At 35.5% G+C, this 16,274-nt stretch overlaps 2 protein-coding genes across 5 annotated transcripts; one reads left to right on the forward strand and one right to left on the reverse strand.

Annotated features, from left to right (window-relative positions):
- The first annotated feature begins 489 nt into the window (after window positions 1-489).
- On the forward strand, window positions 490-5,618 carry LOC129892075 (uncharacterized). 2 transcript variants are annotated; one of them, XR_008767257.1, is made up of 3 exons: window positions 490-644; window positions 846-2,721; window positions 5,088-5,618. XR_008767257.1 is itself a non-coding variant. In XM_055967618.1 (2 exons), the coding sequence occupies exon 2, from the start codon at window positions 904-906 to the stop codon at window positions 2,650-2,652; it is 1,749 nt and encodes a 582-aa protein (XP_055823593.1). In that variant the 5' UTR covers window positions 490-644; window positions 846-903; the 3' UTR covers window positions 2,653-2,901. The 2 variants fall into 2 exon arrangements, 1 of the variants encoding a protein (XP_055823593.1); XM_055967618.1 differs by lacking the exon at window positions 5,088-5,618 and having other exon boundaries at window positions 846-2,901.
- A 136-nt stretch (window positions 5,619-5,754) lies between these two features.
- LOC129892076 (probable E3 ubiquitin-protein ligase XERICO) lies at window positions 5,755-8,076 on the reverse strand. Of its 3 annotated transcripts, none has more exons than XM_055967619.1 (3): window positions 7,900-8,076; window positions 6,984-7,046; window positions 5,755-6,472 (listed from the first exon to the last, which is right to left on the reverse strand). In XM_055967619.1, exon 3 carries the CDS (start codon window positions 6,457-6,459, stop codon window positions 6,001-6,003), a length of 459 nt encoding a protein of 152 aa, XP_055823594.1. In that variant the 5' UTR covers window positions 6,460-6,472; window positions 6,984-7,046; window positions 7,900-8,076; the 3' UTR covers window positions 5,755-6,000. The 3 variants fall into 3 exon arrangements, with proteins under 3 accessions (XP_055823594.1, XP_055823596.1, XP_055823595.1); XM_055967621.1 differs by lacking the exon at window positions 7,900-8,076 and adding an exon at window positions 7,727-7,876; XM_055967620.1 differs by lacking the exon at window positions 7,900-8,076 and adding an exon at window positions 7,734-7,872.
- Window positions 8,077-16,274: the final 8,198 nt, after the last annotated feature.

Below are 16,274 nucleotides of genomic sequence, written 5' to 3' on the forward strand. Positions count from 1 at the left end.
GACATCCATACATCTCCTTTTTACGTGCACAAGTCATCTCAGTCTCTCTTTCCTCATCTTGTCCACCATGGTTGCACTCCTACTTTAATTTATCTCGAATATCTTCATTCTTAATGTTGTCGCTCCTAGTATACCACACATCCATCTTAACGTCCCCATTTTCATCACTTGCATCTTCTGAACCTGGAAGTTCTTGACGTCTAACCACCACTCTATTTGATAAAAGAAAATTACAAACCAATATAATTAAAAAGAGAACAAAACAATTCCTAAGATCAATATTTTAGAACTTTATTTTTGAAAAAAAGTCGGAGGATAATTTGGTCAATAAGATAACCTAGGGGGGTAATACCACAAATTTTCGACACGCATAACGCTAATATCTTTCCATAGTTTAGGGCCTCACTCTATTCGCTAATCACATTTCGACCACCTATGTTTTTGTCGGTATACAAATGTTAGTTTAATGAAGCGGCAAATTCACGGTGCTCATAAAAATACTAATGATAAGTAAACACCTAGGATCTTGACTCTCACAATTAAGATAAATAAATTTAGCTTTACTTCACTGATTATTCTCTACGGAGAGAGAGAGAGAGAGTGAAAGAGAAGTACTGAAATCATCAATCACCAAGCTGTATGAGGTAAAGAAATAATCTTTATACTATATAGTGTCGATTGTAAGCATAATTTCAGCTTTAACACAGTCAATTCTTGCTTATACTTACCCAGATCTATGAGTTCTTTGTTTTACTTTGTCAAATTTCATGTTTCGTGAATACCCTTTTAGTCATTTTGTTGAGTGGTGGTAGTAGTCTAATTATATGTTTTGCCCATTTTTACAGATTTAGTTCTTGTTGTGTTTGAAGCTTTAATGCTATAGTGAGAAAAAGTGGGGGAAAAATGTTGGGTCGGCCTTCAATTTTGCTATCTCGGAATGGGATTTTCAGGCCAGAAAATTTGGGTCAAAATGCAATGGCAATGATAGGGAATCTTTGTTTCACTATATTTGTACTTGGGGTTTTGATTTTTACTATAATTGCTGCAACTTATCAGCCTGAAGACCCTTTGTTCCACCCTTCATCAAAAATCACTAATTTCCTTACTTCCAAATCTAATGCTACATTCAGAGCTGATGATAGTGTTGTGAGGACTGGTGAGGACTTTCTTGGTGCTAATCAGACAGCATTTTCGACATTCATAAACCTCAATGATGTTGATGTTCCGGAGAATGCTGACGGTGGAAGTGCCACTGAGAATAATTTGGATTGTCGTGGTAAGATTGATGATCCCATTGATTGTACTGATCCGGATGTGTTTCATTTGTTGATGAGGGCTGCCATTGAGAAGTTTAAGGACATACATTTTTACCGGTTTGGGAAGCCGGTCAGAGGGTCTAATGATAGTTCCTGCCATATGGCGTGGCGGTTTAGGCCTAAGGAAGGGAAGACTGCTGCCTTTTATAAGGATTACCGGTCTTTTGTGGTTTCTAGGTCGGAGAACTGCACCCTTGATGTGGTTAGTATGGGTGATTATCATTCTGGTGGAAATGCTCGCAAGAGGAAGAAAAAGAACAGGGCAGGGTCTGACAGAACTCCTGGTAAGCTAGATGAGGGATTTGAGAAGGCAACTCCTAAGACAGAAAGTGAACCTATTGCTCTGCCAGTGGTTGGGGAAGCTGTAAATGACTCGCTACCTGTGGTGGAATCGGAGAGTTCATTTGGTAATGGTAAGTATTTGATTTATTCTGGAGGTGGGGATAGGTGTAAGAGCATGAGCCATTACCTTTGGAGCTTCATGTGTGCGTTGGGCGAGGCTCAATATTTGAACAGGACCTTGATAATGGACTTGAGTATTTGTTTATCCAAGATTTACACTTCATCTGGTGTAGATGAGGAAGGAAAGGATTTCAGGTTTTACTTTGATTTTGAGCACTTAAAGGATTCAGCGTCAGTCCTCGATCAGGTCCAGTTTTGGTCAGATTGGAAGCAGTGGCATAAAAAAGACAGACTAAGTCTTCATCTTGTGGAGGATTTTAGGATTACACCGATGAAGTTATCTGGAGTACAGGATACTTTAATCATGAGGAAATTTGGTTCTGTAGAGCCAGACAATTACTGGTACAGGGTATGCGAGGGTGAAACAGAATCTATCGTTCAACGACCATGGCATCTGGTATGGAAATCAAGACGATTGATGGACATTGTCTCAGCTATTTCATCAAGGTTGAATTGGGATTATGACTCCGTTCATGTTGTAAGGGGGGAGAAGGCAAATAATCGTGAAATGTGGCCACATTTGTCAGAAGATACTTCTCCCGACGCTCTACTGTCTAGCTTGCAGGACAAGATCGATGACGGGAGGAACCTGTATATTGCAACCAATGAACCAGATACATCCTTTTTTGACCCTTTAAAAGACAAGTATTCCACCCATTTCCTTCATGAATATAAAGATCTTTGGGATGAAAAAAGTGAGTGGTATGCAGAGACAGCAAAACTCAATAATGGGAATCCAGTTGAATTTGATGGGTACATGAGGGCTTCAGTTGATACGGAAGTTTTCTTCAGGGGTAAAAAGCAGGTTGAGACGTTTAATGATCTCACCAGAGACTGCAAGGATGGGATAAATACATGCACTTCATCCAGCTAATTTCTGACTGACGTTTGAAGCTTTACTCTTGCAGTTTTTGGATAAATCTATACCATACTGTTGTTTTAGGTAAGTTTTGGTCTTAATTTGTCGAATGAATTCGTAATATCTATTTTGATAAGCAATAACAGATTATTTCTTTAGTTGGTACCTCTTTTATAGTGTAGTTGCATTGTACTCGGTGTCTGCTTCAAACTTGTATCCTTTCATTTGGTAAGTTAATAAGAATCTCATTTGTGTTTGCATTTACATTAATAGTGAGTTTGTTGTTTGATCTCATTTTGTGCTTATGTGAATCAAAATGCTTCTCTCAGTCTTTGATTCCAGAAAAAAGTGAGCATTTTTTTGGCCAAACGGGTAGTTAATATGCATTCTAGCATATTTCCATATCAACCACAAGTAGAACTTAAGTACTTGACATATATGGAAAACTCGATGCATCCTTGACTACATTACTGCTACTAGTTCGTTGAAGATAGAGTCATGCTTTTCCAGTGTCATCGGAAATAGGTAGTTTGACAACTCAGTCGCGTATTCTCATTTCCTAAGGTGGCGTTCAATCCCCGCTGTTTAGTCAGCTTAAAGGTATGATCAAAACGGAAGGCCAATCACTTGCGTGCTATGGCTGTTTTGAGAAAACAACAAAAACATTGTCATGGTTCTACTAGTGGAAGACTTACCTGTTGGGGTGTACATAGGGAAATAGTTATGATGCTGAGCAAGGCTACCAAATAGTGTGTTGCTTTTCTTATTGGACTTTTTTTTTTCATTGCACTTGAGCTGATGGAAACAACTTCTCTATCTCTACAAGGTAACGAAAAAATCTGTGTACACTCTATCCTCCTCAGACCCACTTGTGGGAATATATTTTCTAAGATAGCAAACATTGAGTGGAATAGTGAAGGGTACACATAAGTTGGCCCATACAACATGTGTTTATATAAGGAAAAGGATTTTATTTTTCTTAGGGTTATCTCAGTCCATGCATTTTTTGAGTCTCCCAATATATATTAATATAATAATAAAAAAGTAAAAAGGAAAATAATAATAATAGTGGTGTGAAAAACAGAAATGACAAGAACCTCAGGAAAAGGCCAAGCATAAACATGAAGCAGAAACTAAGAATTATACCTGGAGAGGAATTTTTTTTCTTTTGGGAAGAATTCTTCTTCCTCTCTCTTATTTCATTGGAAACGACAATTCCCCCAGTCAGATTTTTCCAGGTATTAAATGTTATGTTCCTATCTTCCTTGTGATTTTTCTGTCCTAACAACGTTCTATTTGAATATTTAATAATGGAAATTGAATGCTAATTTGGTCGTGGTAACATAATGCTGACATATGGTGGGGAAAAAAATACATAATGTTAACATACTACCATGCGTTTTTCAAATTCAAGGAAGAAAAAAAAAACCAATTTCATTTGGAAAAGTGAACAGAGAAATTAAAAAGAACTGGAAACGAACGTTCTTCATAATTTTTCTGGTTTATAACCTAGAGCCCGTTTGGATTGGCTTTAAGTTGGTCAAAACCAACTTAAAGCCCATTTTCAGATTTTGGATGTGTTTGTCTAATGCTAACTTTAAGCCAGAAACTTCTTAAAGTCAGTCAAAAATGAAAATTTAGGATTCTAACTTTTTTTTTTCCAAGTGCTTAAAGTCATTTTCTTTGACCATGGAAATTACTTTTATATCCCTTATATTTTAATTAAATTTCCAAACTACCCTTTTTATTCTTTTAACCCTAAAATTCACATAATTTTCCTCATTTAAGCACTTTTATCTAAACACTCAACTGCTTATTTATAAAAATAACTTTCAGCACTTTAAAGTTCTAAAAGCACTTCATACATAAAAGTTACTTTTTTTAAGCCCATCCAAACGGGCTCCTAGTCTTTTTTTCCTGTCTTTGTCGCTCAAGGCCAATGCTCGGGCGACTTGCATGCACCTTGAATATTGCACATGTTACTTTTTTTTACTTTTACCAGCACAAGTATTAAATAATTGTGCCTATAAGAAGCGGAGCTAAAGAGGTGGAAGGGGTTCATCTAAATTCTCTTCGCCAAAAAATTGTTAATTTTTTTTGAATTATCTATAGTAGACGATGAACGTGAAAATTTTTTCCACCACCATTGGTGCCTATCAAGGTTTAGGCAAACAGGAAAAAGTCACCTAGCATCTTTTCTACATTGATTTTCCACGGTTTTCGCCAATTCTATAAATGTGCATTTATTAAAATGTGTTTCAAAATATTAAATGATCTCACGCAAGTTAATTCAAGACAAATAATAGCAACCAGTACCCCTCCTCCTCATCAAAGTCACCAACTTCTCTTGATACTGGCACTAGGTGGGCGTTAGCCCCTATACATAGTCTTGCGACTTTGCATGGACCATACAAAAGATTATTGTTCTAACAATGGCTCTCTTTTTGCAGAGTCCACTCAAGAAATGGCTGAACAATCAAGTGTGAGTGAACATACAATTGAGATTGGACGACCTAAGAAGAAGTTGATTGTGCCAAGCAGTGTATTGGGGCTGCCATCTTCAATGCCATCCTCACCTTCAGGCCAGCCAAAGAGCGCAAAGTATAACTGTTTGTGCTCACCAACCACGCACGCCGGTTCTTTCAGATGCAGATACCACAGGAGCTCTAGCCTGACTCGAAATAGCATGTCCGTTGGCTCAAAACTCTCTGAGATGGCTGCTGAAAAATGACAGATGCATGGCATGGATACTGGAAAAATTACTCAAAAGTAATGTTTCATCTTTTGGGTCATTCTTACTGTACTACTCTAGCATTTCATCTGTAATTAAGCATGTAATAAGGACTCAATTTTCTGTCTCTGATTCATTGTAAAGTCATGAAGAATACTTGGTTGTACATTATATTATTTATTGGTTGATTCTGAGTTCAATCATTGCACATGTTTTGCCTAACCTCCTCCACCCCACCCAAAAAATGCTGTCTGGTGCTTGTCGTCCAAAAGTAGTGCATTTTTAAAGGATCCAAATGAGGTAGCTTCCCAAACACTGAAAATAACCTCTCAGAAAACACCTAATTAAGCAAGCAGAAAGAGACCATTCACGATAGCTAAAGCAAGAAGATGGAAAAAATCATAACAAAATCTTCCATATATTATGTACGAGAATGTATGAATTCTTGGTCACAGTAAAGAGACCCGTCACTCCGAGAGGACGCCAAGCATTACAAATATGAAAAGCTACAGAACTACCCAATGTCAAAGATCAACCATTGCATGTACTCAGCCTGTACACTACTAAGCTGTACACCAGAACATCCTCAAGATGTATATAGTAGTGTTATAGCCTCATTAAGCTTCTAGAGCTCACATAGGACAAGTATCTTCTTCGCCTTCTTGAGACATCATGTAATTCCTGCAAAGTGGACAAGTTACATTCCAGTACTTGAGCCACTTCTCTAGACAAAGCTTGTGGAAAACATGGCCACACGAGAGATGGTTTATCTCTGCATCAGGCTCAAAATCCGTCAGGCAGACTGAGCACTCTTTCTCAGCATGGTTAGAGATGCAGATTGAATCATAACGAATTGCAGGGGTATGGCTTCTGAATTCCTCCATATATGACTCTGATGGGCTTCTTCGGCATTCAAACGAGTCCAAGGAGCCTTCGATGGAATAATCATCCCATGATGAAATGTGGATGCCAATCACATGAAGGATCGATCGGACCATCTCCTTGACAATGGAGATGGATATGGCTGTGTTCACTAGAATAACGCAGAGCACTCCTGCATCTGCTGGAGTTGGATACTGGGAGAGGCCCATAATGGATTGGAATCTAGTCATAAAACGAAACATCAACCATTAGTTTCTCAAACAAGAACAGCAACACCACAAGCTTCACATTCTTTTAGCAAAACAGTCAGTCAAAATCCACCTTCCAGCAAAGTTAAATAAACTCTTTCAGCTAAAAATTACTTTCCAAAATTGCTCTCTAAATATTCCAAGTAGACTGGAATAAACAGCCCGCTCAGAGGTAACAACAACACACCCTGTATAGTCCCACAAGTCAAGTGGGGTTTGGGTGGGGTTTGGGGAAGGTAGAGTGTACGCAGACCTCACCTACCTTGATAGGTAGAGAGTCCGTTTCCGATAGATGTTCGGCTCAAGGAAAGCAAAAACACAACATTTATGAAGACATTAAGCAGTAACAACAATAGGATAGTAAGAAAATAGAGGCATAAGAGACATCAAGACTAATAATTGCTTCTAGTTATGCAATATTAAGGTCAAGATGATCCAAACAGAAGGAGCCATCAAGAACAAAACTTTTGGAATAAGAGTTTTACCTAGGCTGAAACTAAGAGATATTCTACAAGCAACAACTTCTGGAATAGCTGAGTGAACAGGACCTGCATAGAAACAAGCATCAATAAGTCAATAATGAGGAAAAGTTAAACAACCCACACCAATAAGACAATTATAAATGGAACATACTCCTAGAAAAGAAGATTTAGGAAATATGGAAGAAAGCAGAAACCCAATCAAGAAATGAAAATTGGAGCTATGCACACAACAACTAAACGAGATGAGGAAACCCCATTAATTGGAAAGTCCTTGTCTTCTTTTAAAAGTTCACTTTTGTTCCATTGAAAAAACAAATCCAGATTTTTCTGAACATGGATCCAAGAACCAGAGAAACTTCTGCTAAAACTGCAATAATTTTATTTTCCTGATACCAAATGTAAAAAGACAAAGGAAAAAAAGAACCCACTTTTCAAGATAATAAGGAAAAAAAGATTCTGGGTTTAAGATTTATCCTTGAGAAGATATGAAATCTCAGACCACAGATTGCAAATTAGGCAATAAAGCACCCAAAAACAGAACTTTCCAATATTGAAAAAAAATGTGAAGATCCAAGAAAAAAAAATCATCTCTTTCAAGTGCCAATTATCTATCATCAAGAAAGACTAAAAAAAAGAAGTAAAAATCACATCACATCAAAAAAAATAAAAAATCAGTTCAAAGAGACAAGCAGGAAAATACAACACAATTCTTGAACACTAAGATCTAATTACAGATCAAGACTCACATATTACCATCAAGAACTGCATAAAAAAGAGTCTTTTTTTCTTTTCAAGACTAGTTAAATGGTAAAGATGCTTGTGAACCAAATAAATAAAAGGATAAAAGAAAACAAAATTGGAAAGAGATAAAGATGCTAGTACTAGTTATAGATAAAGTGTACTAATTAGTACTGCTTACTTTATATTATAGGTGTAGTAGGAGCTAGAAGAAGTTGGAAATTTCTTTGAAATTTGAAATTGCAAGAAAATTGGGAGAGAAATTATTGTTAGGGAATAAGGGTAGGCTTGTAGATTCATAGGATACCAAGGAGAAGACAATGTTGATAATGGTTGATAATAGCTTCCTCCTGTCAACCCTCAAAGACCCTTTTATTTGTAATAAATAATAATATAATAATAAATAATTTAATAATAATAATAGAAGCAAACTATATTGGGTCCCATTGTAAATTGTCTCTTTGCTTCACTCCATGTTGTCATTATACTGTAATTAATCACCCTCTACTTGCCCAAACTCTCCCAATCAACTATGGTTATCTTTCATCCATTTGTATTTTTTTTGCATGAATTGCACATTATAATTTCGGATAGGTAAAAATCCTTGAAAGTAAGTGCTACCCTCGAATCGATTTTATTCGATATAAACGTGCTATCGTAGAATCGATTTTATTCAATATAAATAAGCAAAATAATTTAATGGACTCTTGTACGCATCTGAGTTTGTATTATGAGTTTTTCTATTTAATTATTTATCAACTATATTCTTAAACTCAATAATACATAATATATCAAACTTTTGATCATTGACCAGACTTATGTGGCTATATAATTACTGAATTGGCAAAAATGTGCGAATACACGCGTGTAAAAACAAGTGAAAGAGCACATTTAAATTATAAAATAATAAATTTTAAAAAAGAAAAAAAAATTATTAAAAAACTTTCTTCTTCCCCTTACCCGCACCCCCACCTTCTTCACTTTCTTTAGCAATTTTCGCCCCAACCTTCTTTTCAGCCATCTCCCACCTAATCCCTGCCCCAACCCCCATTTTTCAGCCATCCCCCACCCCATCTCCGCCCCAATCCATTTTTTTACCAACTCCCACCCCATAACAGACCCATCCCCTTTTTTTCCCTACTTTTTTCTTTCCATTTTAGTCTCATCAAATACCATCATTAAAGAGTAAAATTTTCAAACACAAAAGGCTCACGATGAAAGAAAAAGAAAAGGAAACATAGAAAGATAACAATTTAGATCTTATATTTTTAAGATTCAAGTTTTTTTTTTCTTCAAAACTTTCATTTCAATGTCCCTTTTTATTTGTATGAAGATAAATTTAAATGGAAGAAAAGGAGACTAAAAGGGTGAAGGTGACGGTGGTTGTGAGGATGGTGCTGACAGTGATTGTGGGTCGGGGGAGGTGGAGGAAAGTTGAGCGAAAGATGGAGGAAGCTGAGAAAAGTATGAATTTTACTTTAAAGAATTATTATTTTTTACCTATTATTTAATATTTTGATTAATAATTTTTGAAAATAGTTAATAAAGATAATTATGACATGTTATTAATTTATGTAAAATGAATTTGACATATCATCTATTTAAGGGCAAGTAAGCTACACACATGGTAATTGTTGTCATACAAAAGATTGCATAATTTGCGTGATACAAATGTCTTTTCTCTACCCCCCGTTATTATTTAATGCAACAACTTGCTTTTTAAAAAGCATTATAAGATTGCTTGTAATTTTAACCAACTGCTTCTGAGAAGTAAAGATATTAAAAATAAGTATCTCAATCTTACTTTATTTAATTTAAATCAATTATATAAATTCTCATTTTTTTCATTTAAACTCATTTCATATCATTGTCCTAATGATTAAAAGTAAAAGCAATACAAGTATTTCAAATTTTGATTATTTGGGGGAAAAAAACTTGTGAGTTATGACCAATGTCTTCATAATTTCCTCCTATGGAGTAATATATATAGAAGCATACGAAAAAAGTATAAATAATGCATAAACTTTTTTTTTCTTTATTTTAATTTTCAGTTGTTATGTAAGTTGCCCACATGTTCCCTCACATGGGCGGTTAATAATTAATGCTAATAATTGTACTTATGAACTGATTAAAAGGTTTGGTCATGCATGATTAACGGGAAGAAACATCTTATATTTAATTAATTAATAATAGTATTTCGATAAATCCAATAAAGGTATAGATACTAACATCTAACTGAAGTAATAAACTAAGTACATCTTTCGAATATAATACGGAGGAGTAATTAAAAAGTATTTAATTTAGGTATGATTTATCTATTTTTCTTGTGCTTGTTCAAATGACTAGCTTACTTGAACTTTGTATACATACTTGTTATTTAACCTCAACTAAAATCTTTGACCAAAGAGTTTAAGCTTAGTTAATTATCTTTTAGACAATTTAGAAAGAAATTATCTTTTTATAAATTTACAATTTGTTATGGATGCTAAGGCTTAGGATATGAGTAACTGGTAAAGAAAGAAAGTCGTCTAATTAGAAACCATAAACTGACGATAGAATGGTTGAAATCTCGCCACCTTTAATCAAATGTATCAAATTTAAGTTACATGATCAATGAATTTCTTAATAAAGGGTGAAATGATTTGGACATGTAAAGAGGAAATGAACATATGTCCCAATGAAAATATGTAAGATATTGACAATTATCAAGAATTGATCACTAAGTGTGTGCAGTAAAATGTGTGCAACAGTTAGTTAGTGAGTTAGTTGTAGTTTGTTATGTAACTACCTGCCAGCTGTCACTAAGTTTGTTAGGAAATGCACATGGTGCACATGACACATGATTGAATGGTGTCTATAAAGGAGATGATCCTCCTTCATTGTACACACACAAAAATATACAAGCTCATTACTTCATGCATATACTTCTCTGCATTTTCATCCATGGAAGATTAACTTCCATGGAGTCTTCTACACAATTATAAAGTTTTTATGGTATCAGAGTAGCGGAACTGGGATCAAATCATTCGCTGTGTATACAATTCTGCAATCAAGATCGTATTGAAGAACTGAATTTCTATAATGGCAGAGTTAACAGTAGCAACTCTAGAACACAATCATCCTCTTTATCTTCAATCATCTGATACGCCAGGAGCAACTTTGATTGCAATAAAACTCACATGACCTGAGAACTATGATCTATGGAGTAGATCATTGCCTCTTGCATTATTGGTGAAAAATAAGCTCGAATTTGTTGATGGAACCTACTTGAAAAGTACATACAAATGAGAATTAGCAGCTTAATGGAAAAGGTGTAATGCTGTGGTACTTTCATGGATTAGTAGTATTGTGGCACCAAAATTGGTTACCACGATTGTGCATGCTTTAAATGCTAAACGAGTTTGGGATGATTTCAAGCAGAGATTTGATAAGTCCAATCTCACCAGAGTATATCAGCTATGGGCAGAAGTTTCATCTCTTAAACAAGGTACTGATTCTGTCACAGCTTACTATTTAAAATTAAGAGACTTATGAGATGAATTAGATGTGCTAGTACCAGCTCCTCTTTGTAGTTGTGATGAAGCCAAGCCTTATATTGAACATCTAAGTCAGCAGAGATTATTAATGTTCCTAATGGGCTTAAATGAATCCTATATCATGTAAGGAGTGACATATTGCTTAAGGTAGTTGTAGATACTGTTAATCAGGCTTATTCCACGGTGATTCAAGAAGAAAGTCAGAGATTACTAGGTGTAATGGATATTAATAAGGAGCCTCGTGCTATGATGGTTAATAGAAGGCAAGGTTTTAAAGGGAAGAAATTATTGGACACTCCATGTGAGCATTGTGGTTATAGGAACCAGTTGTCTATGGATTGCTATAGGATAATAAGATATCCTGCAGATTTTAAAAGAAAAAGGAAGCAAGAAAAAGGTGGAACTCAAGGAGGTACTAGTGGATACATGTCTAACAACAACACTCAGAACACAGCTCATACAGGAAGCAATGGTTATAGATCCAACAAAAACACTCAGAATGGAGGACCTGGTTTTAGATCATATGCTAAATATGTCACCACTGAAAGGGAAGGACATGAACTCACTCTTACTGAAGAAGAATACAATCATGTGAAGAATCTCAGGCATAACATCAAACTCACTGAAGCTATTGGAGAAACTAGTGAATGCAAAACAAACCTAATAGGTAATGTGTCATTGACACCTAATACTTGTGATATGATTAGATCATTGACTCAGGTTCCACTCACCACATTACTTCTTCTAAGGACTTACTAGATGAATTGAAAAGTGTAGGTGACCAAAGATCGAATACTGTCCAATTAACCACAGGAAATAAGGCTCACATTAAAGGCACAAACAACTCCATTGTCTTGGGCAATTGTATAGTGAAGAATGTACTACATGTACCTGATTTCAAGTCTAACTTGTTATTAGTTGTCAAGCTGACTAAAGATATTTCTTGCAGTGTTAGTTTTTTTCCTAACTTCTGTGTTTTACAGACCCTCTCCAATGGAAAGGTGATTGGGATTGGTAGAATTTTTGATGGTCTTTATTTGCTAAAAAGTACAATAAAGACAGTAATGAATGCTTCAATAAAGGATGATGGATTGACCACATTGTGGCATCTGAGACTTGGCCATCTATCCTTTAAAGCTATGCATCAAATACCATCATTAAACATCTATTTCTCTGGCCAACCATGTTGTCACATATGTCTTTTAGCAAAGCAAAGTAGACCAGCTTTTCATGGTACTCTTCATCAATCTAGCAGTATTTTTCAATTAATACATGTAGATGTTTGGGGTCCTTACAAGACTCCATTACATAATAGAAAGCAATATTTTGTTACCATAGTAGGTGACTATAGCAGATTTACCTAGACTTGTTTAATTCACTTAAAGGTAGAAGTTCAATCTGTATTAAAAAACTTCTTGTTAATGGTGAATACTCAATTTAATGTTAAGGTGAAAGTACTAAGATCTGATAATGATACAGAGTTTGTGAATTCAAAATATAGAGAATTGTTTACTACTCTTGGTATTGTACATCAGACTTTCTGTGCATACACACCCCAACAAAATGGAGTGGTTGAAAGAAAACATAGACACATATTAAACACTGCTAGGGCTTTAAAGTTTTAGGCTGGTATCCCTATTTGTTACTGGGGACATTGTATAAAGGCAGCAGTATACTTGATTAACAAAATTCCCTAAGCAGTCTTGCAAGGAAAATCCCCACATGAGATACTATATGGAACTAAACCACAACTAGATCACTTGAAGGTATTTGGTTGTCTTTGTTTTATGTCTATATTGCCCAAGTCTGATAAATTTGTACCAAGACAAAAGAAAGTAGTCTTTATGGGATATGCTGAAACACAGAAAGGTTATAGAATGCTTGATCTGGAATCTAATTCATTTTACATCAGTAAAGATGTCACATTTGTAGAACTTCAGTTCCCTTTTAAGCTTCCAAAAGATTCAGAAGCTCATGCAGATCCTACATATTATGGTCTCAATAATGATCGTGCTACTAGTTTACTCCCACATACTCTTAATGGTGCTCCCATTACTAACTCACAAGAAGCTGAAGATAATCTACCTGATGTATCTAATAATGTTCTAGTCCCTACAATTGAAGTGGATAATCACATCCTAGATTCTGAGAGTCCACTCCTATCATCTCCTAATAGTCCAACATCACCAACTACAAATTGTAGGAATGATTCAGTTACTGATGTCATCACTCCTGTGATGGTCAGTACTGAATTTCCAAGCGTAAGACAAAGTAGGTCCCTCAAACCACATATTTGGCATAAAAATTATGTTGTGTCCAAGTCTTCCAAGCAAGCTCATACAACTTGTCTTTATCCCATCAGTGACTATGTTGCCTATTCAAAGTTGACTTGTTCTTACAAGTCCTTCCTAACTTCTGTCTCCACCATCTCTGAGCCTATAACTTTCAAGGAAGCTTCTAAGTGCAAAGAGTAGGTTACGGCAATGCAGGATAAAATTACTGTATTAGAGCAAAATAAAACTGGGTTGTAGTAGATATCCCACCTGATAAAAAGGCTATTGGTTCTAAATGGGTATATAAGGTTAAATTTCAGGCTAATGGTGAGGTGGAAAGATAAAAAGTTAGGCTAGTTGCTAAAGGTTATAGCCAGTAAAAAGGGCTAGACTACCATAAAATATTTTCTCCTGTGGATAAGATGGTTACAGTCAGAACTATCATCAGTGTGGCAGCATCACACAACTGGCCTCTCTTCCAAATGAATGTTCATAATGCCTTCTAGCAGGGTGATATTATTGAGGATGTCTATATGGAGATGCCTCAAGGTTTTCAGAAGCATGGGGAGTATAAGGTGTGTAAACTGCTTAAGTCTTTATATGGCCTAAAACAGGCCTCCAGGCAATGGAACCTCAAGCTTACGAAAGCTCTATCAGCTACAGGTTACTCACAAAGTCCTTATGATTATTCTCTTTACACAAAGAGGAATGGTGAGGAAATAGCAGTAATCCTTATCTATATGGATGATTTACTTATAACAGACAATAATAGACAGTTGACACAGGAGTTAAAAGACTCACTTCATAGCAAATTCAAGATAAAAGACCTTGGTGATCTCAAATACTTCCTAGGTATTGAGATCTTGAGGTCCAAAATCGGGGTATTGCTTAACCAAATAAAGTATGCTCTTGAGCTAATCTCAGACACTGACCTTAGTGGAGCAAAACTAGTGAACACACCTTTGAAATCCAATATTAAACTCACTACAGTGGAATATGATGAGTTAACTTATGCAACTACTGATCCTTTATTTAAGGATATTACAGGTTATCAAAGATTGGTTGGAAGGTTACTATATCTAACCATTACAAGACTTGACATCAACTTTACTGTTCAAGTGTTATCACAGTTCATGCAACAACCTAAGGTATCACATTGGGAAGCAACTCTGAGATTGGTCAGATACATCAAAAGTAGTCTTGGTCAAGGCATATTATTAAGTAGCAAGATGAGCTTAGAACTTGAAGCATTTTGTGATTCAGATTGGACAACTTGTCCTAACACTAGAATGTCAGTGATTGGATACATGGTTAAACTAGGAGAGTCTCTTATATCCTGAAAATCCAAAAAACAACATACTGTGAGTAGGAGCTCAGTAGAGGCTGAATATAAGAGTATGATTGGAGCTGTTGCAGAGATTATTCAGTTAATAGGAGTGTTGAAAGAACTGAATGTTAATGTCACAACTCCTATAAAGCTGCATTGTGATAACAAAACAGCAGTCCATGTTGCTGCTAATCCTATTTTTCATGAAAGGACTAAGCATATAGAAATTGATTGCCATCTTGTGAGGGAAAGAATCAAAAGTGGACTGATATTTCCTACTTATGTCAACATTAAGCAACAACCGTCTGACTTGCTTACAAAGGGCCTAGGTGCAGCTTCTCATCATATGTTGTTATCCAATCTTAGAGTCTTCAATGTGTACTCAGACTAAAGCTTGAAGGGGAGTATTGAAAAATATTGATCACTAAATGTGTGCACTAAATTGTGTGCAGCAATTAGTTAGTGTGTTAGTTGTAGTTTGTTATGTAACTACCAGTCAGCTGTCACTAAGTTTGTTAGGAAATGCACATGGTACACTTAGCACATGATTGAATGGTGTCTATAAAGGAGGTGATCCTCCTTCATTGTACACACATAGAAATGTACAAGCTCATTACTTTCTTCATATACTTCTTTGCATTCTCATCCATGGAAGATTAACTTCCATGAATTTTTCTACACAATCATAAAGTTTTCAAAGATGATATTTTAGATAAGGTGGAGTAGTCTCTATGGTGGGCAAGATGGGAGAGCCAAGACTGAAATGATTTGAACATATAAAAAGGAGATACACAGAGGTCGTAATGAGAAAGTGTGAGATGTTGGCTATTATAAGTGTGTGGAGAGATAGAGATAGGCCAAGTAGTATCAAAGAGATGTGATTAGATAAGATATGGCGCACCTACAGTTTACTAATGACATGACCCTAAACAGATTGTTGTGGAGGCCGAGGAATATTAGAGTAGATAATTAATAGGTAGTCGAGCATTGTTTAGTTTTCCTTATTGATATTATTGTTATTACCCCATACTATATTTTAGTCTTCGATCTTATTATTACCTGTTGTTTCGCTCTTTGCTTCACTATGTTATTTGTTGTTGCTACTACTCTCTCTCCTTTATTTTTAACACGACTTCCTCATTACTATATTTTCTTTCCATACTTTAATATGCTTTACTTTAGCTAAGGGTGCAAACAACTTATTTAACTTCACAAGATAAGGATAAAACTGCATATACCATCCTCTCTGAATTCGACTTGTGAAATTATATTAGATATATATTATTATTGTTGTTGTAATTTCTCTTCTTAAAATTAAGTCCAGCTATATATTAACATCTTGTCGAGTGGACAAATGACAGACAAGACCAAGACCTTTACCAAACAAAGTTTTAGCAGTTTCAATAATGCATAAGTTTTA

Source organism: Solanum dulcamara, chromosome 6 (assembly GCF_947179165.1).
Source record: "Solanum dulcamara chromosome 6, daSolDulc1.2, whole genome shotgun sequence".
Taxonomy (NCBI): Eukaryota; Viridiplantae; Streptophyta; class Magnoliopsida; order Solanales; family Solanaceae; genus Solanum; species Solanum dulcamara.

Coding starts and splice junctions, on each gene's coding strand:
- LOC129892076 (XM_055967619.1), bottom strand. CDS start 6,459: ATGGGCCTCTCCCAGTATCCAACTCCAGCAGATGCAGGAGTGCTCTGC.
- LOC129892075 (XM_055967618.1), top strand. CDS start 904: ATGTTGGGTCGGCCTTCAATTTTGCTATCTCGGAATGGGATTTTCAGG.